We start from the raw sequence: 25,441 nt of genomic DNA on the forward strand, positions 1-25,441 counted from the left end.
CGTGCACAAAACAAAAGTCTCTCCGTGAAAGCGGATGGAGAGAAAAACAATAAAAGTCCCTGACATACGTGCGCAAAACTAAAGTGTTTAGATCACAGGTGCCCAAACATTTTTTTGGGGAAGGGCAACCTTGATTGAGAGCCGTGGCAGAAAAGAAATGTTGCATTACATCCAACTGTATACATAATATAATATATAAAAAAATATGTAAAAAAAAAAAAAAAAAAAATCAAATTCATTTATTTAAACCCACAACCTTTTGCACTGCTAACGCAATGTTCTACCACTGAGCTATATTTGTATATATAAATACTGATTGTGCATAAGTGAGTCAATAACACAATGATATATTGAGATTTTTTATTAGAAAACATGTGCACATTATAATATTTGTGTACACAAACAAGCATGTTATTTGAAGACAGCTCAGAAAAAGCAATTTTTTTGCCATCATTCAATAGTAATGCCTCATTCTTGTGATTACTCACAAAAGACCCCCTGAATTAAATAAGAATGATATTTCTGTCTTTTTTACTGTTCCACATAGAGCGTGATCTGTAATGTAAGAGCCTGAACGCTTTAAGCTTAAAGGGGCAATATTCCACACATTTCCATACAATCCTTCTCTAATCTTCATCTATTCTGTACTCAAAGTTATAATCCTGAGTGGGTGCGCTGTCCACGTCAAACCACTGGTCAAACCAGGTGTCTATAGTTGAGGTTTCTGTTGTGGTGGGTGGAAGTGTGGTTGTCGTAGTCGTCGTTGTTGTGGTCATCTCTGTGGTCGTGCTTGCTTTCATTCTCTCCATACGCAGCTTCCGCATGCGCATCAGTCGCACACGGCGCAGACGTTCGTTCTGGGGGCCCTCGGCGGCCCCTGTGCTCTCCACGTTGACACGGTTGTTGGGCTTCACAGGGGTGTTGGCAATCAGTCTTGGCCTCTTCCTCCCCTGGGCCATGATTTGTTGAATTCGAGCCCAGTTGGATTTGGTCAGAGTGAAGCTGCAGGGTGTTGCATTAGCATCATATCCCACAATGCAAAGACGAGTCTGAGAAGAATAACCATCAGCTCTTGCAGTAACACGATACTCGCCCGGGTTGAGAAGCCGCCAGTAATCGCCAGTGGCAGCTTTAAAAAAAGAAGTTTGGATTAATATACCATACTAAACAAAAATATGCCACATCAAAGCAGCAATTCCCTAATTATTTGGTCAGCAAAACCACTGACAAATAATAATACAATATATCAAATAATAAATTTGAAAGTCAATTCTCCTACAAACTTGCAATTTAACCTGTTAACTGCCACCTGGCCCCTCTGTGGGTCCCCAACGTTTACTTCACTATATTACAATTAAATCCTAATCTAATCATGACAAACTATATATCATTGGAAAGGTCTAAGACTCCTAAATAGAGATTTTACCAATCTTTTTTTGTTAAAAAATTATGTAGGAAAAGTAATAGATTAATTTATAGCAAGAATCTACATCATAACAGGAGTTCTGACCTTTGTCAAAAAAAAAAAAAAAAAGTCTTCTTTGTTGCCTTTTTCTCTATCACACTTTAGAAATCATCAGAAATTATATATCACTTGAAAACTTTAAATCTCAAAATGCATCATTTGAAACCCATTTTAAATTCAAACATTGCATTACCATGAAAATTATGGAAGGCATTTTCTGCCAAATTTAAATAAATAAATGAAATGATTACAATTAAAATTAAAACCAGATTAACTATTTCATTACAGAAAACTGTACGCAAAATATGTGACAAAATTGAGAATGAAATTAAATGATTTCATTTTCACGGTGACATACCTGTCAAGTTGAAAAATAAAATGCAATTGGTGATTTCACATTTCATTTTCAATACAGTCTCGAGGCAAGACTGCCAATATTAAAATAAAAAGCCAAACGTGAAAAAGAAACTACACATACAGTTTTTACAAAGCTCTTTATTAACGCTCACGCAATAATAGTGACACAATTCGAATTTAAATGTAAATTGTACTTGTCATTTTAATTCCTCTTTTATTTCACTGTTTTCATTTTCGTTTTCATTTTCAATGACAACCAAAGTTTCAACCTACATATGTTAATGAGTGGGTGTGGCTTATTCAAGTAACGGCGCTAGAGACAGTCGTCGAAGTCTCGTGTGCATGAGTTGAATGGTGATTGAAACAATGTGTGAAACGACATTAAAATGTGAATATATTGTAATCGAGACATGGCGAATCTGTTAGTGAGCTTTTGCGGGAAGCTGCTGCAGCATTAGAATGTGGAAGAAACAACCAGCCTGACCAGCATGCGTCAAACCCTCGACCCACTGCAGTTCCTCGGCCTGAGCCTCCACGAGACCCCCCCGGAAAATCTGCTGTCTGCTGAGTTTGTGACGGCTGCAAAATGTCCAAGTGTATCCAATATAGATTCAACTCGTAGCAAAATGAAGTCATTATCATCCGAAATGTTTGCTAGCTGGTTTAATTCTGCTGCTATACTGGCCATAACCGCCATTATAGCTCCTCCACGTAACAACGTAATTGAGCCACACCCACTCATTAACATATAATTTGCATGCAGGTTGTCTTTGAAAATGAAAACGAAAATGAAAACAGTGAAATAAAAGAGGAATTAAAATGACAAGTAAAATTGACATTTAAATTTGAATTGTGTCACTATTATTGCGTGAGCGTTAATAAAGAGCTTTGTAAAAACTGTATGTGTAGTTTCTTTTTCACGTTTGGCTTTTCATTTTAATATTGGCAGTCTTGCCTCGAGACTGTATTGAAAATGAAATGTGAAATCACCAATTGCATTTTATTTTTCAATTTGACAGGTATGTCACCGTGAAAATGAAATCATTTAATTTCATTCTCAATTTTGTCACATATTTTGCGTACAGTTTTCTGTAATGAAATCGTTAATCTGGTTTTAATTTTAATTTTAATCATTTCATTTATTTATTTAAATTTGGCAGAAAATGCCTTCCATAGAAAATGGTACATCAAAATCATGTTACAAAATATTTTCAGTCATGCATTATAAAAATTTAGGTTTGGATCATGCCTATGTTCAAAAATGTGAGTGACAGTTAACAGGTTAAAGAAAAAGTTTTTTGAGATGGTAATTCAAAATTGTGACAATAAATTTGAAATAGAAAAAAAAGTTTGGATATAATGTGTCTAAGTTTTTTGTCACAATTTAAAAATAAATATATAAGAATAATAAATAAAATGATATGATATAAAATGAAATAATATAATATAATATAAAAAAGTAGTGGTGTGAAATGATTAATCGCGATTAATCCAAAATACAAGTTTTTGTTCACATAGTATATAGTGAGTATATTTATTATGTTTACTGTATATAAATACACACACATTCATGTATATATTTAAAAAAAAGGTATGTTTATATATTAAATATATTTATATATATAATATAAATTCTATGAATATAAATATATACATGTAAATATTTTTGAAATATATACTGTATGTCTGTGTATACATATGCACAGTACACACAGATATATCATGTAAGTAAAAACGTTTATTTTGGATGCAATTAGTCACGACTAATCGTTTGACAGCACACAAAAAAAGTCAAGATGCAAACTCGCAAATTCAGAGGGAAAGAAAAGGCAGAAATGCGAAATTGTGAATTGAGACATTTTTTATTGTATGGTGAAAAAACAGGCTTTAATATGAATTAGTTACTTGTTTTGACATCATGTTTGATTCCTTCCACTGACACCGTGGCATTTGCTAGAAGATTCCCATCGACGTCTCTCACAACTCCTTTAATGCCTCGATGTACCTGTGGGTCACATGATCAACCATTTTTAAAGCTTTGTCACTGTTTTACAATGTACAGTTTATCTGGAAATAGAAATTCTGCATCCGTCCACCTTCTGGCTTCAGCCACTATGCCACAAAGAGATCTGATTTGTATGTGTTTTATAACCTGCTCAATGAAAGCCAGAAGAGCCTCTCGGTTGTTTTCCCACTCTGTTGCCAATTCGCTCTCATGAGGAAACTTATCACACCCCAGAAAAATGGAAATCTCAAAGCAGTTGGTGTGAAGATAGCTGAAGTCATTCATGCCTAAAGAAACACAGAAAAATGAAATTTTGAAAGATAAGAGGATATGTTTTTCTTTTATTTATAGAAAAAAATGAGTTTTCTATGTCAATGCAACAAATATTTCTGCAGACCTACAGAGGATTTATAATTGCACAGTGTCTTATAATTAGCGGTGCTTTCTAAATGTGTAATTGGTTTGTAAAAAAGTGTTTTAATGAATGTTTAATGGGCTTCTTTTTCGTTGCATTTACACAGTTCTGAGACCTATGATCACATATTTCTAAAAAGATGAAGACTTTCCCCCTTAACTGATCATTATAAGGAGATTTGTGGAAATGAAAACATGATCACCAATGTTGATTTGTTTTATATTAATGTATGTTTAGAGTATTGAATTATTATCTGTATATGTATTTTAATGCTGTCAAATGATTAATCGCTATTAATTGCAAGTTTTTGTTGACATTATGTATGAGTGTGTACTGTGTATATTTGTTATGTGCATTAAAATACAAACACATGCATGTATATATTTAAGAAAAATATGCTACGTTTATATACTAAATATATTTTATATACTATAAAATATAAATGTATATACATGTAAATATTACGTATATGTGTATTTATATGCATATAATAAATAAACACAGTACACATGCATATAGTATGTACACAAAAAACGTTATTTTGGATGCGATTAATCGCGATTAATCGTTTGACAGCGCTAATTTATTTATTTATTCGTTTTTATTATTTCTGCAATGATATTATCCATCTGTTAATGTGTACAATATTGTAAAGTTTTCCTTTTTTATTATTTGAATTATTTTAAAATTGTTTATTCTTATTATTGATTTTGTAATTTTTTGCTTGTTTGTTTGTTTAATTATTTTGGCGGTAAGGGTTTTCATGGGTGGAATGGGAAAATATTTATTCTTAATTGTATAAAATGCTGTGCTAAACGTGAAAAAATATATAAATGTATTTTTTAAAGAGTAGAAAAAAAAGAAATAAATAAAACTATACTGTTTGAACTTCTTATCATCACATACTGCCCACAACCGGCTTCCAGCTGGCGCGGTTGATGATGCCCTGGCCTCCCGTGACGTCATCGGTGTGACAGGAGCCGCGCTGGTTTTCCGTCATGGTCAGGTGGCTGTGTGCGTACGTCATCGCGAGCCAGCGGAACAGGTTTTCGTCCGCCGTTTCGCGGAGAGCGCCCTCGTTCTGTCGCTGAATCCTGGCCCAGGTTTCTTCGTTCATGTGCTGGTACTCGTGCACCGACTGACCTCCTCTGCCGTCTGTGGCCCGCGGTGGACGCTGCATGTCGAAGGGGTACGTGACGAGCTTCTCTCCGCCCTGAAGATTAGCGCCCAAAACAAACGGCGTCCTCTCCATCCAACTGATGATTGCTTTAGTTTCAGCAGCGACCTACAGTTCAGATTTGTTAAGTAAATTAAACTGAAACTCAAAAGTACTGACACGCTGCCTCCAGATAATGATTATGAATAGTATACTGAGTTCTGTTCAATATTAGTTTTCGTTATGAATGTTGACTGTAAAATTTAGTTTGTTCATTGTCTGTGTACTTTATTATTGTAAAAAAATTATAAATTAATTTATGTTCACTGAGAAGTTCTGCGTTAATTTACAAAACATCTGCTTTAACCTCCAAAACATCAGCGTTTCTCGCAAAACTATTGTTCCCCCAAAAACGTTGCATTTGCTCAAGACACATTTTCTTTTGCCTCCAAAACATTTCTGTTCTGTTACAAAACTACTGCGTTCCCCAAAAAACTTTGCGTTAATTCGCAAAACATCTGCTTTCACTTGCAAAATGTTTGCGTTCTCTCAAAAAAACCATTGCGTTCACCCAAAAACGTTGTATTTACTTACAAAAAACTCTGTTTTTGCCTCCAAAACATTTGCGTTGCTCTGGGAAACTGCGTTCATTTTTCTGCAGAAGCAATTAAATATGTTTTCCACCCACCTCAAATTAATTATTTCCCTCGCAAAAGTTTTGCAAGTCAAAGTACTCAAGGAGAAGGCAATACTTTTGCAAGAGAAGGCATATATTTCCTCCCATCTTATTACTACTTTTCATCACCATGTCCCTTTATCGGCTCCATACAACATAACTCCTTAAAACATTTTACTCACAGAGCCATTGAGAAAATTCTCAGGAATGGGAATGTGGTGATTCGGAATGACCCGTGGTACCCATCCCCTGTCCTCCGCACCCCACAGAATACTGTTTAGGTCTGGGAAGTTCTGGAAAATATCATATCCCTCCTCTGTCCAGTGGCCTAGAGCCCAGTTCCCCAGCTCAGAGCCCTAGACAAACAAGCATCCGCCCAAATAAATACTCGCATGATAAAGAGAAATGCATGGGTGGAGAACAGGGAATGTTTGTTTGAAAAGTTTGTCTCACCATCTCATAGGCCAGCTCATAGGCATCAGGGTTCAGCGAGGGCACTAGATGGATGCGTACGCTCTCCACAAGGCGGTGGACTCGTGGATTGTCATCATTGTATTCCTTACAGAGGAACTGCATCAAGAGCAACAAAAGTTCCCTGCCCAGAACTTCGTTCCCATGAAGCCCTGCTGTGTAACGGAATTCGGGCTCACCTTTTGAAACAAGGTTAGTTTAAATTGAAATAAAACTTAGCAAACTAACATTTTCAAAACAACTGTATTTGTACACAATGAGGTGCAAAAGGTTGAGACCACATTGAAAACATGGGAACTTTTAACTTGAACTGTTAAGCTAAGTATGTGACACTAGACCACAAAACCAGTCATAATCTAAAAGCTGAATAAAATAAGCTTTCCATTGGTCTATGGTTTGTTAGGCTCTGACAGTATTTTGGTTGAGATCCAGCTATTTGAAAATATGGAATCTGAGGGTACGAAAATATCACCTTTAAAGTTGTCCAAATGAAGTTCTTAGCAATGCATATTACTAATCAAAAATTAATTTTTTACATATTTACAGTAGGAGATTTACAAATTATCTTAATGGAACATGATCTTTTCTTAATATCCTAATGATTTGTATAAAAGAATAAAAGAAAAATCTATAATTTTGACCCATACCATGTATTGATGGCTATTGCTACAAATATACCCCAGAGACTTAAAACTGGTTTTGTGCTCCAGGGTCACATTTCTGTAACGAAAATGTTTTTATTATTGAATTAGAAAACTGTAAAATAGGAGCATTTTTGCCCCCATTCTAGACTAATTAGAAATTTAAAGGACACTCATTTTATTTAAAGTAACAGTTTTTGGTTTGGTTTATTGATCTAGCCCTCTTGGAAACTACCTGTCTCATGTTCTCCAGGGTTGTCTGAGATCTCCATTGCATACATCTTCAGCCCTTGAGAGCTTTTTCCAATGTTGTATATTCTGGTGATGTTGGGACATTCTTCGTTGATCATCTTCATCATCTGTTTTTATACATACACATTTACATGAAAACTCTCGCAGGATAGCAGCTTTTCAACAAGACCACAAAAGAGTCACAAGATAGAGTTCAAACTTCACGCATGGACACGTTTTGACGTGTTTCTGAACCTCAGCGTTGGCCCCCTTTGACCTTGAAAATAGCTGTGTGGCTGTAAACGTCTCACCTGTCTCATCTCTTTGTAGTTGTGATGCCTGTAATCGAGATCATCTGTCGGTGGAACATCGTTCTCGGTTGGATAACTAGCTGGAAAGAGAAAATCATTTGAGCTATTAGACTTATGTGACAAAAATATGATTACAAATGTATTTAAAAATGACATATACATTTTTTTTTTATATGACTTGGATATGGAGACCCATAGAAAAACTAATACACTGGAACATCATAATCATGACATTAAAATGTTTTAATTAGAAAATAAAACACAACAATTCTGGCATTGACAGTATAAATGTATAAAATGTCAAACATTCTTAATCATGATGAATCAAAATTATGAGATTAAAAGAAATAAAAAGTCAATATAATTTTGACATAGTATGTCAATTTAGATTTTTTTGTGTCATGACTTTGTGTGACATAATTTAATTTTCATGTCATGCTTATAAGTATGTAATTTTCCATAATTATGATTGTCAAAATTTAGCTTTTTTTCTTAGAATTATGACTTAGTAAGTAATTTTGATTTAGCTCAGAATTATGACTTAGTGTGTCATATCTAATCTTACATACTTTGTCTCATAATTATGGCTAAGTATGTCATAATATAGATTTGTTTTTAACCACAATTAATATTCATAATTTTGACTTTTGATAATTATGATTTAGTAGGCCTATGTCATTTAAATTTATCTCAGAAAAATTACTCTGTATGCCATAACTTATTTTTACCATAATTATTATTTTTTAAATCATCACATTTTATTTCATTATTTATGACTGACATAAATAATAATACTAAAATTGTGATTTTAGTATGACTTTTTGTCCTTTATCACAATTATGATTTTTTTAACTAATCATCTTTGACAGTGTATCTCATAATTATGATTTAGTATGTCATTTCAATTTATCTCAGGATTATGATTTATTACATCATAATTCAGACTTTTTATCACAATTATTTTTAACTCATGACGTTTTATCTTATAATTATAACTTAGTATGTCATTTCAATTTATCTCATAATTATGATTTAGTTCGTCAATTCCAACGTTTTTACTCATGACTTAGAATGTCATTATTTAGAACGTTTATCACAATAATGTATTTTTAACTCATAATTTAGATTTTTTATATCAGAATTCTGATTTAATATGTCATTTAAATTTATCTCAGAATTATGACTTAGTATGCCATAATTTAGACTTTGTATTACAGTTATTACTTTTAACTGAGCTTTATTTTATATGCATATTATAAATAAACACAGTGTACACATGCATATGGTATGTACACAAAAACCTTTATTATAATCATGATTTAGTATGTAATTTCAGTTTATCTCATAATTATGACTTTTTATCTCAGATTTATGACTTAGTATGTCAGTTTAGACTTTTTGTAATTCATGATTTAGTATTCTATAATTTAGACCTTTTATCTCATAATTATGACTTTTTATCTCTCAATTATGTCTTTACCTCATAATTATGTCTTTATCTCATAATTATGACTTTTTAGCTCATAATTATGATTGTCTCAGAATTTACATTTTATCTCAGAATTATGTCTTGGTATGTCAGTTTAGACTTTTTAATTAATGATTAAATATTCCATAATTTAGACCTTTTATCTTGTAATTATGACTTTTTATCTCATAATTAGGATTGATATCATATAAATGTATTTTGTAGCATTATATCAAACTAATGAGTACTCTGTCAGACTAAGGTGAGAGCTGCAGTGCTTACTGGGTAATGGGCAGCCGAGCACCTCCAGCCTCATACACAGACTGCCGTTCCAGCTCTGCGGGAGGATACGGATGTAACGCGCCACAACTGGATACGAGAACTCGGTCATTACTGGAGTGTCTTTATCCACATTCCCATAAAAGAGCTGTAGAATAAAAACAACAACAGGATTTGGCAAAAAAAAAAAAAAAAAAAAAGTATTAAAACTAGTCAAAATCTCAAAATGTACTTTGTATGTATGATGTTTGATTATAATATACAGAGGTGACCAAAATGACTAGAACACTTGTATTTTCTTCAGCTAAAGCAATAGTGTTAAGTCAGTTATTTCTATCTTTTGCTGTAGTGTGTCAGTAGGAAATATCAAATTGCATTTCCATTAATTGTAATAATCCAGTGCAATTTTTGTTTGCTCCACACAGAGATCTGATCTGATCAGCAGTCTGTCTGGAATAACATGAAGAAACAGAACAAACTGAGACCGACTCAATCCTGAAGAACTGTGGCAACATCTCCAAGACGCTTCAAGAAAACATCCTGTAAAGCTTCCTGAAAAAGGAAAAACGATGCTCACACCAAATGTTGATTTAATTTAGTTAACAGAAGTTAACTGATATTATTTTTGACAGCATTTTTACACAAGTGCCTAAACTTTTAACAGCACTGTAGCTTTGCAGGATGGTTTTTTAAAAGCATCTTGGAGATGTTGCCACAGTTCTTCTGGATTGAGTCTCAGTTTGTTCTGTTTCTTAATGTCACTCCAGACAGACTGATGATGATCAGATCAGATCTCTGTGTGAAGCAAACAAAAATCTTGCAGTATTATTACAATTAAGGGAAAAATGAATGTTTGGAAATGCAATCTAATATTTTCTACTGACACACTACAGCAAAAGATAGAAATAACTGACCTTAAACCATTTTTAGCTGCTGAAAATACTAGTGATCTCATCATTTTTTGGCCAACTCTGTAGATTTACGCTGTTTTAAGTGTGTGTGAACTGACCCACTCAGCATAACCATCATGAAGCACCGTCCAATCACGACTGTCGTTACTGAAGGCCACGAAATACGACGACACGAAGTCATCACTAAAAGAGAGAATGGTTTGCCAGTTAGGCGTCTTGTGATCAGAAAGAGTCCAAATGTTTTAAATGATGTCTTACTGTGTATCTGAGCTCCTGCCCTGCGTGATGACGCCAGTGAACTCAACCTCTCGATGGGCGTTCACCTGAAACCAGTGCTCCTTCTCCTCTGTATCAGCACACCACGCTCCACCGTAGACATCATCCTCATCAGCTGAACTCTGGAAACAGGATCACTTCAAAATCTATTTTTTTTTCATGCATTCATATACAGATATTCCCTCAAGTTATGAAGAGGGGAGATCAGAATATGATGCAAGCCAGACTTGAGCATGCATTGCTCATATGAGCAGCACAGCTCAATATGTCTTACTTAGCTGCTCTAGTCAGTTTGGAAGTAATCTGTTTTTGGTTTAAAATATTAAATAATCCTGTTTATTATTTTACTTTGATAAATCATTTTTATCTCTCAGATAAATATATCTTAATTTTAATTATAGGTTGTACTAGAAAAAGATAAAGCATTGGAGTATTTTTAAGCATATTTGCTCTTATTTTTTTAATTGATGAAATTCAATTATAAATGCAAAACAAACTATACAAAATCAATCTTGTAGTTTTGTCTACACTTGCTGTCGAATATAACATTTCAGACTAACCCATAGATTTCGGTTGGCGGGAAAAGATCCTCCTTTATGTTCTTTTTGCCACAATTAATTATCTTTGAAGCATATTTTGATGGATTGTAATTGTTTAAATCAGCACTATGTAGCTTTTGGTGCTCTAGCGTTTTAATAAAATGTATTATTATAAATAAGTTACGATTATAAACATTTTGCTAATTTGAACACAGAACAAGTTACACTGTGCTGCTTTAAAGTCTGTCAGAACTCTTTATTTTTCTGTTGACTTTATAAAAAGTTTTTTTAATGGCCAGATTTAGTTTTAGAATTTTTATCTAAGAACACATTTAAAAACCTTCGTAGCTCGCATGGCGTTAAATCATAAAGATACAAACAAAAAAAACTTTTGGAACAGGTGTTATCAATATGCAACATCTGGATAATTGTAAAACTATAACATGGTATGACTGTTTAAGTACCTGCATGTTCAGACGTCCTCTCAGAGCTGAATATCCATGATGAGACATAGAAGATGCCATAATCTGATCATCCTCCACTCGATGAGACTCCATGCCAAGAGGAGGACACTCTAAAAGACAGGAAATACTCTCATTCTTTCTGTGATTAGAGCACTGACAGCTGTATTTTAGACACTGACTGTCTTTCATTTTTTACAGAGGAAACCAGTTGTGCTGAACAAAGGCTGAAGCTGGAGCCAGCAGCGGTTTTAGTCTGAGTCCAAAAGGCTGAACTCCAGCTGGAAACCTAAACCTTTGCGTGGGAAGACCATGTCGGCTCTGCCTTGGGCTCAGAGTTTGTTCACTGAACTCACAGAATACCAATTCTGCGCTCACAAAACACTCTTCTCTAAAAAGGCTGTGTGTTTCTGCTCTGATTATAATGTGTTTTGTGGCTGTTTTCCAGAAATACTCACTCTTTGGCTCTGCATGTGGAACCGTCTGCTTTCTCTTCTCCTCCTCCTCCTCTTCCCACATCTTCCGTAGTTTTTCCGCTGTGTAAGGGAATGGAGAGACTGAGACTTGAAATAGTTGGTTGTTTTTAGCCTTGTTTTATAGTTAATCTATTCAATAAAAGGCAGCAAAAAAACATGTATCTGTATCTAGTTTTCCCGTGAAAAAAAAAACAAGAAATATCTGTCAAATAACTGCCAATGGGTAAGAAAAACTAGTTTTTATTTTTTAACCTTATTTCATTATAAATCAAATAATTTCAGTCAGTTCAGGCACTGTTGCTTTAGGGAGCTAAATACTGAATTTAATGAAAATAAAGAGAGGTAAATGTGCATTAAAAAACTTGATTAGTTTGTAATTAATGATTATTTCATAATTTTCCATCTTTTTATGAATATATCCTGCTTATAATTATCATGAATTACTTAAGAACATATGGAATTTTGCCAGAAATAAGTGTATATATGTATATATATTGCTTAAAGAAACAAACATTATTAACATTTTTACATTTTCATAGTCATGCATTGCTGATTTTTTTTTTTTTGTCAAAGTAAATCTGTAACAAAAATACTAACTGGACAGCTAAATACTTTCTAATGAATAAATCAAAAGGCATTTTTTACTACATCTCATTTACTGCAGAGCACCCAAAAACAAGCCACAACCTACAGCACACATGCAATAAAAGCACATTCTCTTACTTTTGAACAAAGATTAAACTGATTTACACACCCTTCTCCTCTTTGGCCTTTCTTGCTTTTTCCAGCTCTTCCTCCAGCTTCTTTGCCGCCACTATATTTTCAGAAAAAAGCAAATTAGGATAAAATATACTAAGCATTCAAAATGACAGATTCAAGCAGACTTAATATAAAAGATTGAAATGGTGCAAACATACGGTCAGAATAATCATATTCCTCATACCAAGGGGCAACTGTTCGAGGAGTGCTAGTAGATTCCTCTAGATGGGAAAAAAATAAATTTTTAAAGAGAACACAACATGTTATTTATTTGCATTGCATTTCCTTTTTGCATTTTCACCTGCATAAATAAAATTGCATGTAAAATCAGTTTTTTAATTTTGTCTGAATAAAATGTGAGTGATGTTTATGGGTGCAGAACTCCCTTTTTTCTCCGTTTTTTTTCTACAAGTGTCACCTTTCCCAGACTTTTCTGATGTAAATTGGTGCTTAATTACCTGGGATAGGTAAGTATATACTTGGGTCATCAGTGCTAGCCGGCTTCTTGACTTTAGGGATGAGGTCGGGTTCTGGAACTTCATCTGTCAGATGATAATAGTTAATTAGCCTATTAGTGGTATTTTCAGATTTTAAACATGTATGTATATTTATAACACTATACCTTGTATTACAACCCGAATTCCGGAAAAGTTGGGACGTTTTTTAAATTTTAATAAAATGAAAACTAAAAGACTTTCAAATCACATGAGCCAATATTTTATTCACAATAGAACATAGATAACATAGCAAATGTTTAAACTGAGAAAGTTTACAATTTTATGCACAAAATGAGCTCATTTCTATTTTGATTTCTGCTACAGGTCTCAAAATAGTTGGGACGGGGCATGTTTACCATGGTGTAGCATCTCCTTTTCTTTTCAAAACAGTTTGAAGACGTCTGGGCATTGAGGCTATGAGTTGCTGAAGTTTTGCTGTTGGAATTTGGTCCCATTCTTGCCTTATATAGATTTCCAGCTGCTGAAGAGTGCGTGGTCATCTTTGACGTATTTTTCGTTTAATGATGCGCCAAATGTTCTCTATAGGTGAAAGAGTCCAGGTTAGCACCCGGACTCTTCTACGACGAAGCCATGCTGTTGTTATAGCTGCAGTATGTGGTTTTGCATTGTCCTGCTGAAATAAACAAGGCCTTCCCTGAAATAGACGTTGTTTGGACGGAAGCATATGTTGCTCTAAAACCTTTATATACCTTTCAGCATTCACAGAGCCTTCCAAAACATGCAAGCTGCCCATACCGTATGCACTTATGCACCCCCATACCATCAGAGATGCTGGCTTTTGAACTGAACGCTGATAACATGCTGGAAGGTCTCCCTCCTCTTTAGCCCGGAGGACACGGCGTCCGTGATTTCCAACAAGAATGTCAAATTTGGACTCGTCTGACCATAAAACACTATTCCACTTTGAAATAGTCCATTTTAAATGAGCCTTGGCCCACAGGACACGACGGCGCTTCTGGACCATGTTCACATATGGCTTCCTTTTTGCATGATAGAGCTTTAGTTGGCATCTGCTGATGGCACGGCGGATTGTGTTTACCGACAGTGGTTTCTGAAAGTATTCCTGGGCCCATTTAGTAATGTCATTGACACAATCATGCCGATGAGTGATGCAGTGTCGTCTGAGAGCCCGAAGACCACGGGCATCCAATAAAGGTCTCCGGCCTTGTCCCTTACGCACAGAGATTTCTCCAGTTTCTCTGAATCTTTTGATGATGTTATGCACTGTAGATGATGAGATTTTCAAAGCCTTTGCAATTTGACGTTGAGGAACATTGTTTTTAAAGTTTTCCACAATTTTTTTACACAGTCTTTCACAGATTGGAGAGCCTCTGCCCATCTTTACTTCTGAGAGACTCTGCTTCTCTAAGACAAAGCTTTTATAGCTAATCATGTTACAGACCTGATATCAATTAACTTAATTAATCACTAGATGTTCTCCCAGCTGAATCTTTTCAAAACTGCTTGCTTTTTTAGCCATTTGTTGCCCCCGTGCCAACTTTTTTGAGACCTGTAGCAGGCAATAAATTTTAAATGAGCTAATTAAGTGGATAAAAGTGTAAAATTTCTCAGTTTAAACATTTGCTACGTTATCTATGTTCTATTGTGAATAAAATATTGGCTCATGTGATTTGAAATTCCTTTAGTTTTCATTTTATTAAAATTTAAAAAACGTCCCAACTTTTCCGGAATTCGGGTTGTATATCACCTTTGCATCAAAGTACAAAAAAAAAAAAAGTTAACGCTAACAGTTTTTCTAATGAAGTGTCTAAGAGAGGGACGGTGAATTTGACATCGTTTTCTTTTCTGACTGCTCTCTCAATTGTTTTCCTTGAAAACATGAGTTTTTCTTTTGCTGTTTGAGCAAATGGGAATGCAAAAAATGCGGTACTCTCCCATTTACTGCCCTCAAACTTTAACCAACTATGCCGACTTCCGCTGCTGAGAAATGTGAAAAAGGTTTATAGTAAGTAAATCCACCTCACCAACTAATTACTATTAAACAGCGAGGCTATATAGAGCTACTGCAAAAATGCAAGTTCAAAGACTATATTTTAAAGATGGCCGCGCACTTTCTCTGATGCATAAGGATACTCCGCATAGATATATAGCCTACTCACTGATCTAGCCAGAGAAATAAGCTTTTTATAACGCTGTTTGAGCTAAGGGACAACATTTATGGCAGTTATTTTCAGATTTCTTTGGTGATTTCAAACATGACATTTTATTGTAAGCTTAGTGAAAAGTTTTGGAGAATTTGATGTTTCCCCATTTGATAGGTGTTTCAAAGATGGCTGCCTAGTGATATGACTTGTCCTAAAGGGACTTTGACATGGTTAAGTACATACAATTTTCCTCGTGAAGCCAAATTTGCTAATAAAGAACCATTTTAGGAGTGTGTGTATGCTGCTACAAACATACGTCGGGCGTCCCAGTAATCCGGATCGTGCTCTTTGATTGTAGGCGGTGTAAATGCGTCTTTCTTGCTGTGGACGTCTACTGTAGGTTAAATACCAAAGAAACCAGAGAGAAAGTGTGAATAGCAGTGTTTTGATAAGAAAACGGCAGCTAAAAGGCTGGAATACAATATTTGTATGTACAGATTTAATTCCATCCAATTGAAAGAGGACATACGTGTTTTGTATTTTGGGGCAATTTTACAACACATTATTTTTATGTTTTATTTTTCCTTTGCAAGCATCTACAAAGTCGCTAAGTGTATACCTAGTGTAAAAGTCATGTAATGTATTCCAGCCTTAATGTGCTCTGTACACAACAACCCAAGACTACTAATTCAATTTTTACATCCTGTCTAATTTAGGCCATATGAAATTTAAGGTAAAGTATGCATTATGCTCATGATTTCTATGTGGTTTCTTCTCCACGCTCAAGATCTGGTCTCAAGTCCTTCTTTAATGTAAGTGTGTGGGATTTTTTTTAACAATGTTTACACTCCTCAGGAAGTCAGTCAACCAGTGACTTATAATTAGACCCACTCTCATTCTGAGTTTACAAACAGGTCCAAAGATTTCAAGATCTTAAATTAGCTCAGAAGGTTTTAATTGTAAGTGTGTTGTGTTGTATTTGTTGTTATACCATGGTCTGGGCCAATGGGTTTCTCAGTCTCGGTTTCCTTTGGATCTGTTGGAAATACTGAGCACAGAGACTGTATTTAAAGACTTTTGAAGACCACAATAGCATTTACTTTAAAATAATAATGTGTTGAAGGTTGTGTAAACATACACGTGTCCCATCCCAGCTCCCGCATCAGTTTCTCCTCCTCTTCCTCCATGGTTGACTTTCTGGTTGGTTTAGTTGTTTTAGTCATTGGTGTTGTGGTGGGCTTCGGTGCTTTTGGCTTTTTGGTGGGTTTTGGAGGCTTGGGTTTCTTGGTGGGCTTTGGGGGCTTGGGTTTCTTTGTTGGTTTTGGGGGTTTGGGTTTTTTGGTGGGCTTCGGTTTCTTAGCTTTGGCTTCCTTCTCAGCCGCCTTCTTTGCCTTGGCTAGACAATAAATGAGGAAATGATAACCACTGTCATGTAAGTTTGGGTTGTTTTTCTATACCCTTAATTCACCGAAAACTGGCCAAAAATTAATTAATTACATGCATAAAGGCTCTAACGAAAAGTCCTGCTGACAAACAAAAAAGATGGTGTTTTATCTTCACATGGAGGAGTCACACTGACATGTTGGAATTATGTCAAACATAGTTGTACACATTTAACAAATCAAAGCTTTTATAAAGTTTTACAGTTGTCATAAACTGCTGAAAACACTCTGACGGTGAAAGCAAAGCTTGAAATACTATCTGATTAAATCCAGATCATTGTAAACATAAATAAATCACTGCTTAGCGTGGATGAATTACTACCCAAGCATGTTTAAAGGCTTACTGTCAGCACAGAGTTACCGAAATATCTTTTTAATATATTTCTAATGTTTTTTTTCTAGACATGTAATGAGATTACATGTAAATTAATACTGAAAATGGTGACTTTATGCTTTTGCTTCAGAGGAAAACATGCAGTAATGTGTTAGTGTCTCAATAATAATCCACATTCATTTTACAGCTTTATACTGTAGGACAAATTGGCTCAGAATATTTGGGAGAATCGTGTGAGACTAAGTTGATACTTCAATGCAAGATGATTGAGATCTTCGGAGCTATAAAAGAGCAATAATTAACTCCCTCAGGATGCTGTGCAACTTCCTTTTGTTGATGATTTTCAGGCCATGCGACTGAAGGAGAGCTGTCACACACACACACACACACACACACACACTGCTGTCTCAAACAGATCAGATTTAAGCGAGTGTTTCAATTCAAACCAAATGTCGGCTCCGTCTCTCTTCCTGTCTGTGTTTCTCAAACCTCACAGGACAGAGAAGCCTGTAGAAGGTTTGTTTTCGTATTCAAGACCCGTAATGTTTTCAAAAACCATCTGTGATTCTCATTCAACCCTTTCCTAGCCCAAAACTGTAATTTCTTTCCCACATGCCCCCTTCATCACAGTTTTTTTCCAGATGAAAGACAAAAAGAAGAAAAAAAAAACAGCAGCAGAAAGTATGTCAGTGGACTGACCAGTCATGGTTTCACTAAAAAAATGTTGCATAACCTCAAAGGAGCCAGCAAAGCTTTTGGTTAAGCCAGCTATCTGTCATCATGAAAAAGCACAGCCTTCTTCTCCTACATGAAACTAGGCTGCATCCACCAAAAACCTCACCAAATACAGTCTAAATGTCTTATTCTACTAAATGTTCAGCATTTTATAAAACAACTCACCAGCTAATAGCTCCTCAGGTGTCTTTTTTTTACCCTTCGGTTTTTGTTTTTCAACCATCTCCTCTTCTCCAGGTTCATCCATCTGAGTGTCTTCTGAAAATCCATCCTGTAGATCTCTTTTTGAATTAATCCCACTGTTTTGGCTCAGTTGGATGCTTCTTGTTCTCTGGTTGGGCTTGGCAGCATTAACCAACTCTTCATTGATAACCAATGTCAAAATCCAGCACAGAGCAAACAAAGCTGCACACAGAGGAAGCCTCGGTGCCTGCATGCTCCTCTGCAGTCTTCTACACCAAATTCTTCTACAGTTTAGAGATGGTGTCTTTTTCAATGCCAAGTGTTTTGGAACAACAAAAGCTAGTCAGCCGGGACTCGTCAGATAGTCTAGTTCATCCAAATGTTTGGAGACTGCTGGAGATGGAATCAGTGGAGCTAGCGTGGAGGTCGCATGTAATGTGGATTGTGGCAGTTTTTCCTCTCTTCTAGTGGAATGGAATTCCGCTGACATCCCCCTCTGAGTGAGTGAGGAGGAGGACAAAACCCACAGAGAAAAAGAGGAGGAGACTGAGAGGGAGAGAGAGGGAGGTAAGTACACTTTCAACCCTTTCAAAGATTTTTTGCTCACCAAGGCTGCATATTTTAGATCAAAATTACACATAGAACGATAATATTGTGAAATATTATTACAATTTAGAATAGATGTTTTCTATTGTAATATATTTTATTCAAAGCTGAATTTTCAGCATACTTAGTGACACATGATCCTTCAGAAATCATTGTAATATAATCAAGAAACATATCTGATTATTGTTGAAAACAGTTACGCTGCTACATATTTTTTGTGGAAAAACTGATACATTTAATTTTTCAGGATTCTTTTTCAGGATTCAAAAGAACAGCATTTATTCGAAATAGGATCTTTTGTAACATTATATATATCACATTACAATAATTAGATGTTTAGGATAATGTGTTTGCTAAAACTTAATAATTCTTAAAATTGGCATATATATTTTCTTTGAAGAGAGTCTTGTTTGCAGAAATAGCACTCTATCAGTTGTTCTTTCTGTATATATTTTTTTCTCTTAATCTTCAGTGGTTTTCGAGCATGTTTGCCTTGAAGAGCTAATATTTTTTTTTTAAGACTCCATTTCTGCTTCGACTGGCATGAAGCAAACTGATTCACAATCTGGAAAATTAAAAAAACGTCTATATGGTTCTCTCAAAACCATGAAAAGCAACTATTTATTGATGTGCCAGCGGACATTTAATGTTAATCGAGTCCATGTGCAGAAATACAGACAGATGTGTTCCTGTTTGACTCATTTGGAGTAATTTCAAACGTTTGCTCATGTTCATCATCTTCTTCCATCATGAGCCAGACTGTAGCTGTGAGTCACTTCTGTGCTTATCATTTGATTTCCTGTCTGACACATCTTTCTGCTCTCCATATGAAAATCAGTCTGCTTTTAATTCAGTCGTTTATGAGTTATGTTCTTTTTTACATTTAAGTAGAAAGACTGATATTGTATTATAACTAAAAATGTACACATTTTCACACACACACACACACACACACACACATTTGTTTTTGTGAAAGGGTTCATCCCATACGCGTAATGGTTTTTATACTGTACAAACTGTATATTCTATGGCCCTACACCAACCATACAACTAACCCTAACCCTCACAGGAAACTTTGTGCATTTTTACTTGCTCAAAAAAAAAAAAAAATACTCATTCTGTATGGTTTATAAGTGTTTTGAAAAATGGGGACATGGGTTATTGTCCTCATAAGTCACCCTCTCCTTGTAATACCTGTGTCATACCCATGTCATTATACAGAGTTGTGTCCTGATATGTTACAAAACACGCCCACAAAAACTACTAAAAATCAATGTTTAGAGTGTAAATATCAGCGTCGACAGGGATGCACGTGGGCAGGTGCGCATGCGCGAATAAAATAAAACATGCGCTGTAGAACAATAATTTCGGGTCATTTGTGTACCAACAGCTGTTAATACCATATCACCGGTTTATATTGACTAAAATTCCATTTAAACTAAAAGCATACATTTAGGTTACGTGCGGCCGGTTTAAAAACTGTGACACTTTTTTAAATGACGCGCTTCACTTTCTTCTGTGTTTAAAAAAAAATATCTGGCTAATTTTAGGTTTGAAAATTATTAAAGTTAATATAAAATCTAATAAAGTAAAAAAAAAATAAAAAAATAAAACGCAAATATTTAGTATTAAGTATTTTTTGTGTAGCCTACTGTAAAAAATACTTTTAAATTAAGTGAAGTGAGCCTATGTGTAAGACTTCCGGTTCATTAGCCACGGGAAATAATGAGAAGAAGAATAACGTGCACTAAACGGTCAAACTGTTTGCATTACAAACCAGTGTGTGCTCATAAGATAATACATTAAACTGATATGGTAAAACACACATTTTCAATATTAAACAGCAAAATGAGCGGTTTTATACCGCTAAAAAAAGCTGGATAGTAGTCAATAATGCAAAAAAATATAAACTTTATTGTGCCTCTTACATTCACTTACTTTTAAAATGTGGTATAAAATACAAATGTAAAAGACATTATACATATTATTACAAAAAAAAAAGACATTAAATATTACATTAAATATATTGCTAGTGTTCATTCATTCCCTAAAATAAACTTTTCTTCAACGGAAATGCTTCAAGAACATTTAAGGGTTCTAATTTACAGATTTTAAAATTCTTGATTCTTCAGGATCAGTCTCTTGGTCTCATCCCAAAAGAAGCAGACAGTAAAATGAGATCAGAACATCACGAGGGTGTGGTGATGGTGAGGTGGTGTGTAATAATGCACAGGGTTTGCGTGATGTCCAGGCAGCGCATAAATACAAGAGTTTTGCATGAACGCTGGATGTGCGCAGTGCTTCTGCTCCTCTCCTCCATGACCTTCTTGTTCCTTTTTCCATTTGGTGCGTCGGTTCTGGAACCAGATCTTGACCTGTGTTTCGGACAGACGGAGGGCCGTGGCGATGCAGTGGCGCTCAAACACTGACAGATAGTGGCTGTTCTGGAAGCTTCGCTCCAGGATGCGCAGCTGATCCAGTGTGAACGCTGTGCGGATCCGCTTCGATTTCCCCTTCGCGACGGAAACACTGTTTGAATCAGCTGGGTTTTCAGATTCCGTCGTCTTTGCACTGTCTTTATTTGCAAGTGAACAAACTGAAATGTAAGAAAAAAAAATATATAATGTTATTATATATATATATATATATATATATATATATATATATATATATATATATATATATATATATATATATATATATATATATATATATATATATATATATATATATATATATATATAATTATTTTAAGTAAAAAAAAGTAACAGTAGCCTAAAACATTTAAAAGATGATAACAAATAGTTTTGAAAATTAAAAAAAAAAGTTATCTGTTTTTGAAAATAAACGATATAAAGATTATACATGCTTGATTAAGCCACGTGATTTACTTGCATTCATTATTTGCATTTTTTTCTCTTATTAAAAACAGGGTTTAAAAAGTTTACATTGCATAAGTTTTGTTTTGATTTTCTTTCCTTTATGATTTATTTTAAGTAAAAAATTATATAAAAAAAATAGAGCTAACACAATTAAAACGTAATACAAACGTTTTGAAAATTAAAAAATAAATTTGTATATATATATATATATATATATATATATATATATATATATATATATATATATATATAAAGATGATACATGCTTGATTAAGCCACGTGACTTTCGTCCGTCCGTGAGTGTTTACCGCAGTTTGACTTATAATCGTTTTTTAATTTTGTCATTAAAAACACGGTTAATAAATGTACATTGCATACGTTTCGTTTAGATTTTCTTCCCTTTATGATCGATCTCGATAAAGACACGTGAGGACGCGCGAGAAAAGTGATCAGACAGCGTCCTCTTCTGTAGTATTTTTAATTCGCAGATTACAAAATTTATATTTTTTTAATGCCGTACGCATAGCTTACTTTCAAAAATATGTTTTAGTTGCATAACGTACAGTGAAATATGTGTTGCACTACTATGCTATTTAAGTTTTTGAAACGCATGAATGGCTGAGACTCACTTGAGTTTTCCCGCGTGTTGACGTGCGTCTCGTCATGTTTCCCGGTAAATTTGGAGGGATCCAGAATGTCTGCGATGGAAAAAGAGGTTTTTCCCAGCACTGGTGAATTGCCAGTTTCTTCATGCATCCTGACAGTCTCTTCAAGTGTGTCCATAAACTCTTGAGTCCCGTGATATCTGAGCAGATCGCTTATATACAGCTCAGACAGACGCGTGTAAAATTAACATGTTTAAAGATCTCAAACTCCTCCTTTACACGCTTTAACATCTGAATGTGTCTCAGTGGGTGACACGCTTCCTTTGCCATTTATTGCCCTGCATCTGGTTAAAATGTGCCCTCTTCTGAAGAGTCGTGTCGTTTTTTGTACCAGAGCTTGTCGTTATTTGCAATTGTGTGATTTTACGGCGGTCGAGCGCGTGAGAAGCTGTTGTGATGCTAATTAATCGACTAAAGTCTTCCAGAAGAAAAACACTTTAAAGTTACTTGCTTTGAAGACATGAGAAAACCGTTTTATTTAATAAAATATTTAGGTTACATAATAAATATTAAATAATACAAATTGCAATGCAAAACATGAAATCATTTTGATAAAAATAATATATTTATGTAATATAATATAATAATATTTTAAAATATATATATTATATTTTATCATTCAGATTCATAATTTAAGTGACCAAATAAAAAAGCAATACATTTTAATGTAATATAGTAATAAAATGTTTTTATAACTGTATATCAAAACCAACAGATATAAACATATCAGACACATTTTACTTTAAAAGGACAAAACTGAGCAACAGTTAAATATTTCAAAACAAAATAATTGTATTTTCACATTTAAAATAATCTTTAGAAATGCATTAATTTTTTTATATAGGATATATAATCATTTTGTGTATTCATGTGTATTTGTTTTAAATGCCACATAATATTGTATCATTTAATACAATAATTGAAAATACATTTATTTTTTAAATATTGAAATACAGATACAAAATCAAATACACAAATAATTTTATTTGAAATGAAAATATGTCGGCAATACAACTGAATTCAAAATACTTGTATTTTATAAATTATTACGCACTTTAAAAAAAAGCTTTATATGTAGAAATATATTTTTGTTCTTTGGTGTATATTTATGTGTATTTGTTTTAATTGACATAATATTTGCATCATTTAATAAAAAAAAATGTAAATAATAAAATAATAGATTCTTTATTCAAACCAAAGATAAAACTGATAGAAATAGACAGACTTTGTGCATCTATCTGCTCTGAACAAAACTGAGCAACAGTTAAGCATTTCAATACAATATAACAATGCAAAATGCATGGATTCTCTCATGGAGTGCTTTAGACTTTGTGTAAAAGTATGTGTAATTGTTTTAATAACCATGTTAAATATACCACTTATGCATGCAAATAAAGTTTTTTGGAGGGTGATTTAATGTTGTAATGACTCTAATGCAGCTGAAAGAGTGCTGGTCTCCTGCAGGATGAGTGTGTGCTCAGTAGGAGCCTCCACACAAAGGTCTTATGATGCTGTAAATAATGGCTGAAGGCTCCAGAGGTGGCCCTCGGCGGCAGCTGCCAGCCGTCAGCACCATCTATACTGCTGGTATTCACTGCTCGAGGCTTCGCCGGCCCACCGGGACAATTAGCAGATGTCACCCGTGTCTGTGACCCTACCTGACCTGCGCCTTTGTCCCAGTGGTGAGGATGAGGAGGAGCATCAGCGAGGGGCCTTCAGCTTCATCACACAGCAGAAGATCTCCAGCGCTGCAGCTCAAAACACATTAACCTCATTAACCTGCGCTGCTTCTGTCTGACACTCTTTTGAAGTTAAACTCGTATCAATTATTGACCACCGCATGGGTCACCAAAGTGGATTTTAATGCAGGCCTATTATTTTAAAAAATGCTTGAAATTACCTTGAAATGCTCTGAAGTATGTTGATTTTATCGTGCTGGATACATAATCTTGAACGTTTCATAATCTATTTTTTAAACACTTTGTTATGATTTGCTGTTGAATGAAAGCTACACTCTTAGAAGAAAAGGTTCTATCAGGCGCTACGTATTTGGAACCCCTAAAAGGTTCTATATAGAACCCTTTTTAATATGGGAACTTAAAAGGTTTTATATGGAACCTTTAAGGGGTTCATGATTATTTCTTTTGTCCTTTCCAGATTAAATATTTCATAAAATTGACAAACATCAAGATGTAAAAATGTAATTCACATAAAAAAGTCACCCATGAATACTGAAAAAAAGCTCACCCAAAGTGCATAGAACTAGTCATTTATTTATATTAACAAAAATAATTACTATTACTGAAAGAATGCTACTGTAATTTCAAATATTCAAGGCTTTAAATGTACAAATCAACCTTAAAACACCAACCATTTAAAAAATCTCATCAATAATGAAAATAGAGTTTCACCTACATCTACATATTACAAAATAAGTCCATTATAAAATTACATTAATCTATTACTAATAAATAATGCAAATATACAGATTCATCTATATTCCCATCAGGGTTAGAACAACATCAAGTACCTCAAAACTACAAATCCATATTAATATAACTCACAATGGAAATATACAGATATAGAAGTACTTCAAATCTACAAATTCATATTAATATCACTCATAAAGAATGTGAATACGTAGATTAAAATTCAGATCAACATTTCAGAACATCAAGTACTTCAAATCTACAAATTTAAATTAATATCATAAAGAATTGTAATTACAGATTCAGATCAGCATTTCAGAATAACATCAAACACCTCATATTTACAAAATTTACATTAGCACTATTCACGAAATATCAAAGTATTATGATAATTGATTATACATTTTGAGCACTGGGACAGACAGTTTTTTTTTTTTTTTTGGCTTCTGGAGAGTTTAAACAGGTATTGCTCAACACAATTCATCATGTGAGTGATGTGCTTGGGGTATTCCACACTGAATATGAAATAATTAGAAAAGATGCACTCCATTGCCTCATCACATCCATTTCTGCGCTCACAATGTTGACACCCTCCATATTGATGCTGGCTCTTTTTGCATGGAGGGGGTTTGAAGCTTCATGAAA

General features: G+C 34.4%; 2 protein-coding genes across 3 annotated transcripts; both read right to left on the reverse strand.

Annotated features, from left to right (window-relative positions):
- Window positions 1-346: 346 nt before the first annotated feature.
- aebp1a (AE binding protein 1a) lies at window positions 347-18,729 on the reverse strand. The gene is made up of 20 exons (XM_059538752.1): window positions 18,197-18,729; window positions 16,659-16,916; window positions 16,512-16,568; window positions 15,837-15,914; window positions 13,356-13,439; window positions 13,056-13,118; window positions 12,893-12,952; window positions 12,121-12,198; window positions 11,666-11,775; window positions 10,645-10,784; window positions 10,485-10,569; window positions 9,479-9,623; window positions 7,729-7,808; window positions 7,422-7,545; window positions 6,528-6,724; window positions 6,257-6,430; window positions 5,149-5,527; window positions 3,975-4,114; window positions 3,728-3,827; window positions 347-1,129 (listed from the first exon to the last, which is right to left on the reverse strand). Exons 1-20 carry the CDS (start codon window positions 18,465-18,467, stop codon window positions 627-629), a joined length of 3,126 nt encoding a protein of 1,041 aa, XP_059394735.1. The 5' UTR covers window positions 18,468-18,729; the 3' UTR covers window positions 347-626.
- A 1,991-nt stretch (window positions 18,730-20,720) lies between these two features.
- On the reverse strand, window positions 20,721-22,690 carry pnx (posterior neuron-specific homeobox). 2 transcript variants are annotated; one of them, XM_059539346.1, is made up of 2 exons: window positions 22,332-22,690; window positions 20,721-21,395 (listed from the first exon to the last, which is right to left on the reverse strand). In XM_059539346.1, the coding sequence occupies exons 1-2, from the start codon at window positions 22,483-22,485 to the stop codon at window positions 21,001-21,003; spliced, it is 549 nt and encodes a 182-aa protein (XP_059395329.1). In that variant the 5' UTR covers window positions 22,486-22,690; the 3' UTR covers window positions 20,721-21,000. The 2 variants fall into 2 exon arrangements, with proteins under 2 accessions (XP_059395329.1, XP_059395328.1); XM_059539345.1 differs by having other exon boundaries at window positions 20,723-21,416; window positions 22,332-22,660.
- Between the last annotated feature and the right edge of the window lie 2,751 nt (window positions 22,691-25,441).

Source organism: Carassius carassius, chromosome 45 (assembly GCF_963082965.1).
Source record: "Carassius carassius chromosome 45, fCarCar2.1, whole genome shotgun sequence".
In the NCBI taxonomy this organism is placed as follows: domain Eukaryota; kingdom Metazoa; phylum Chordata; class Actinopteri; order Cypriniformes; family Cyprinidae; genus Carassius; species Carassius carassius.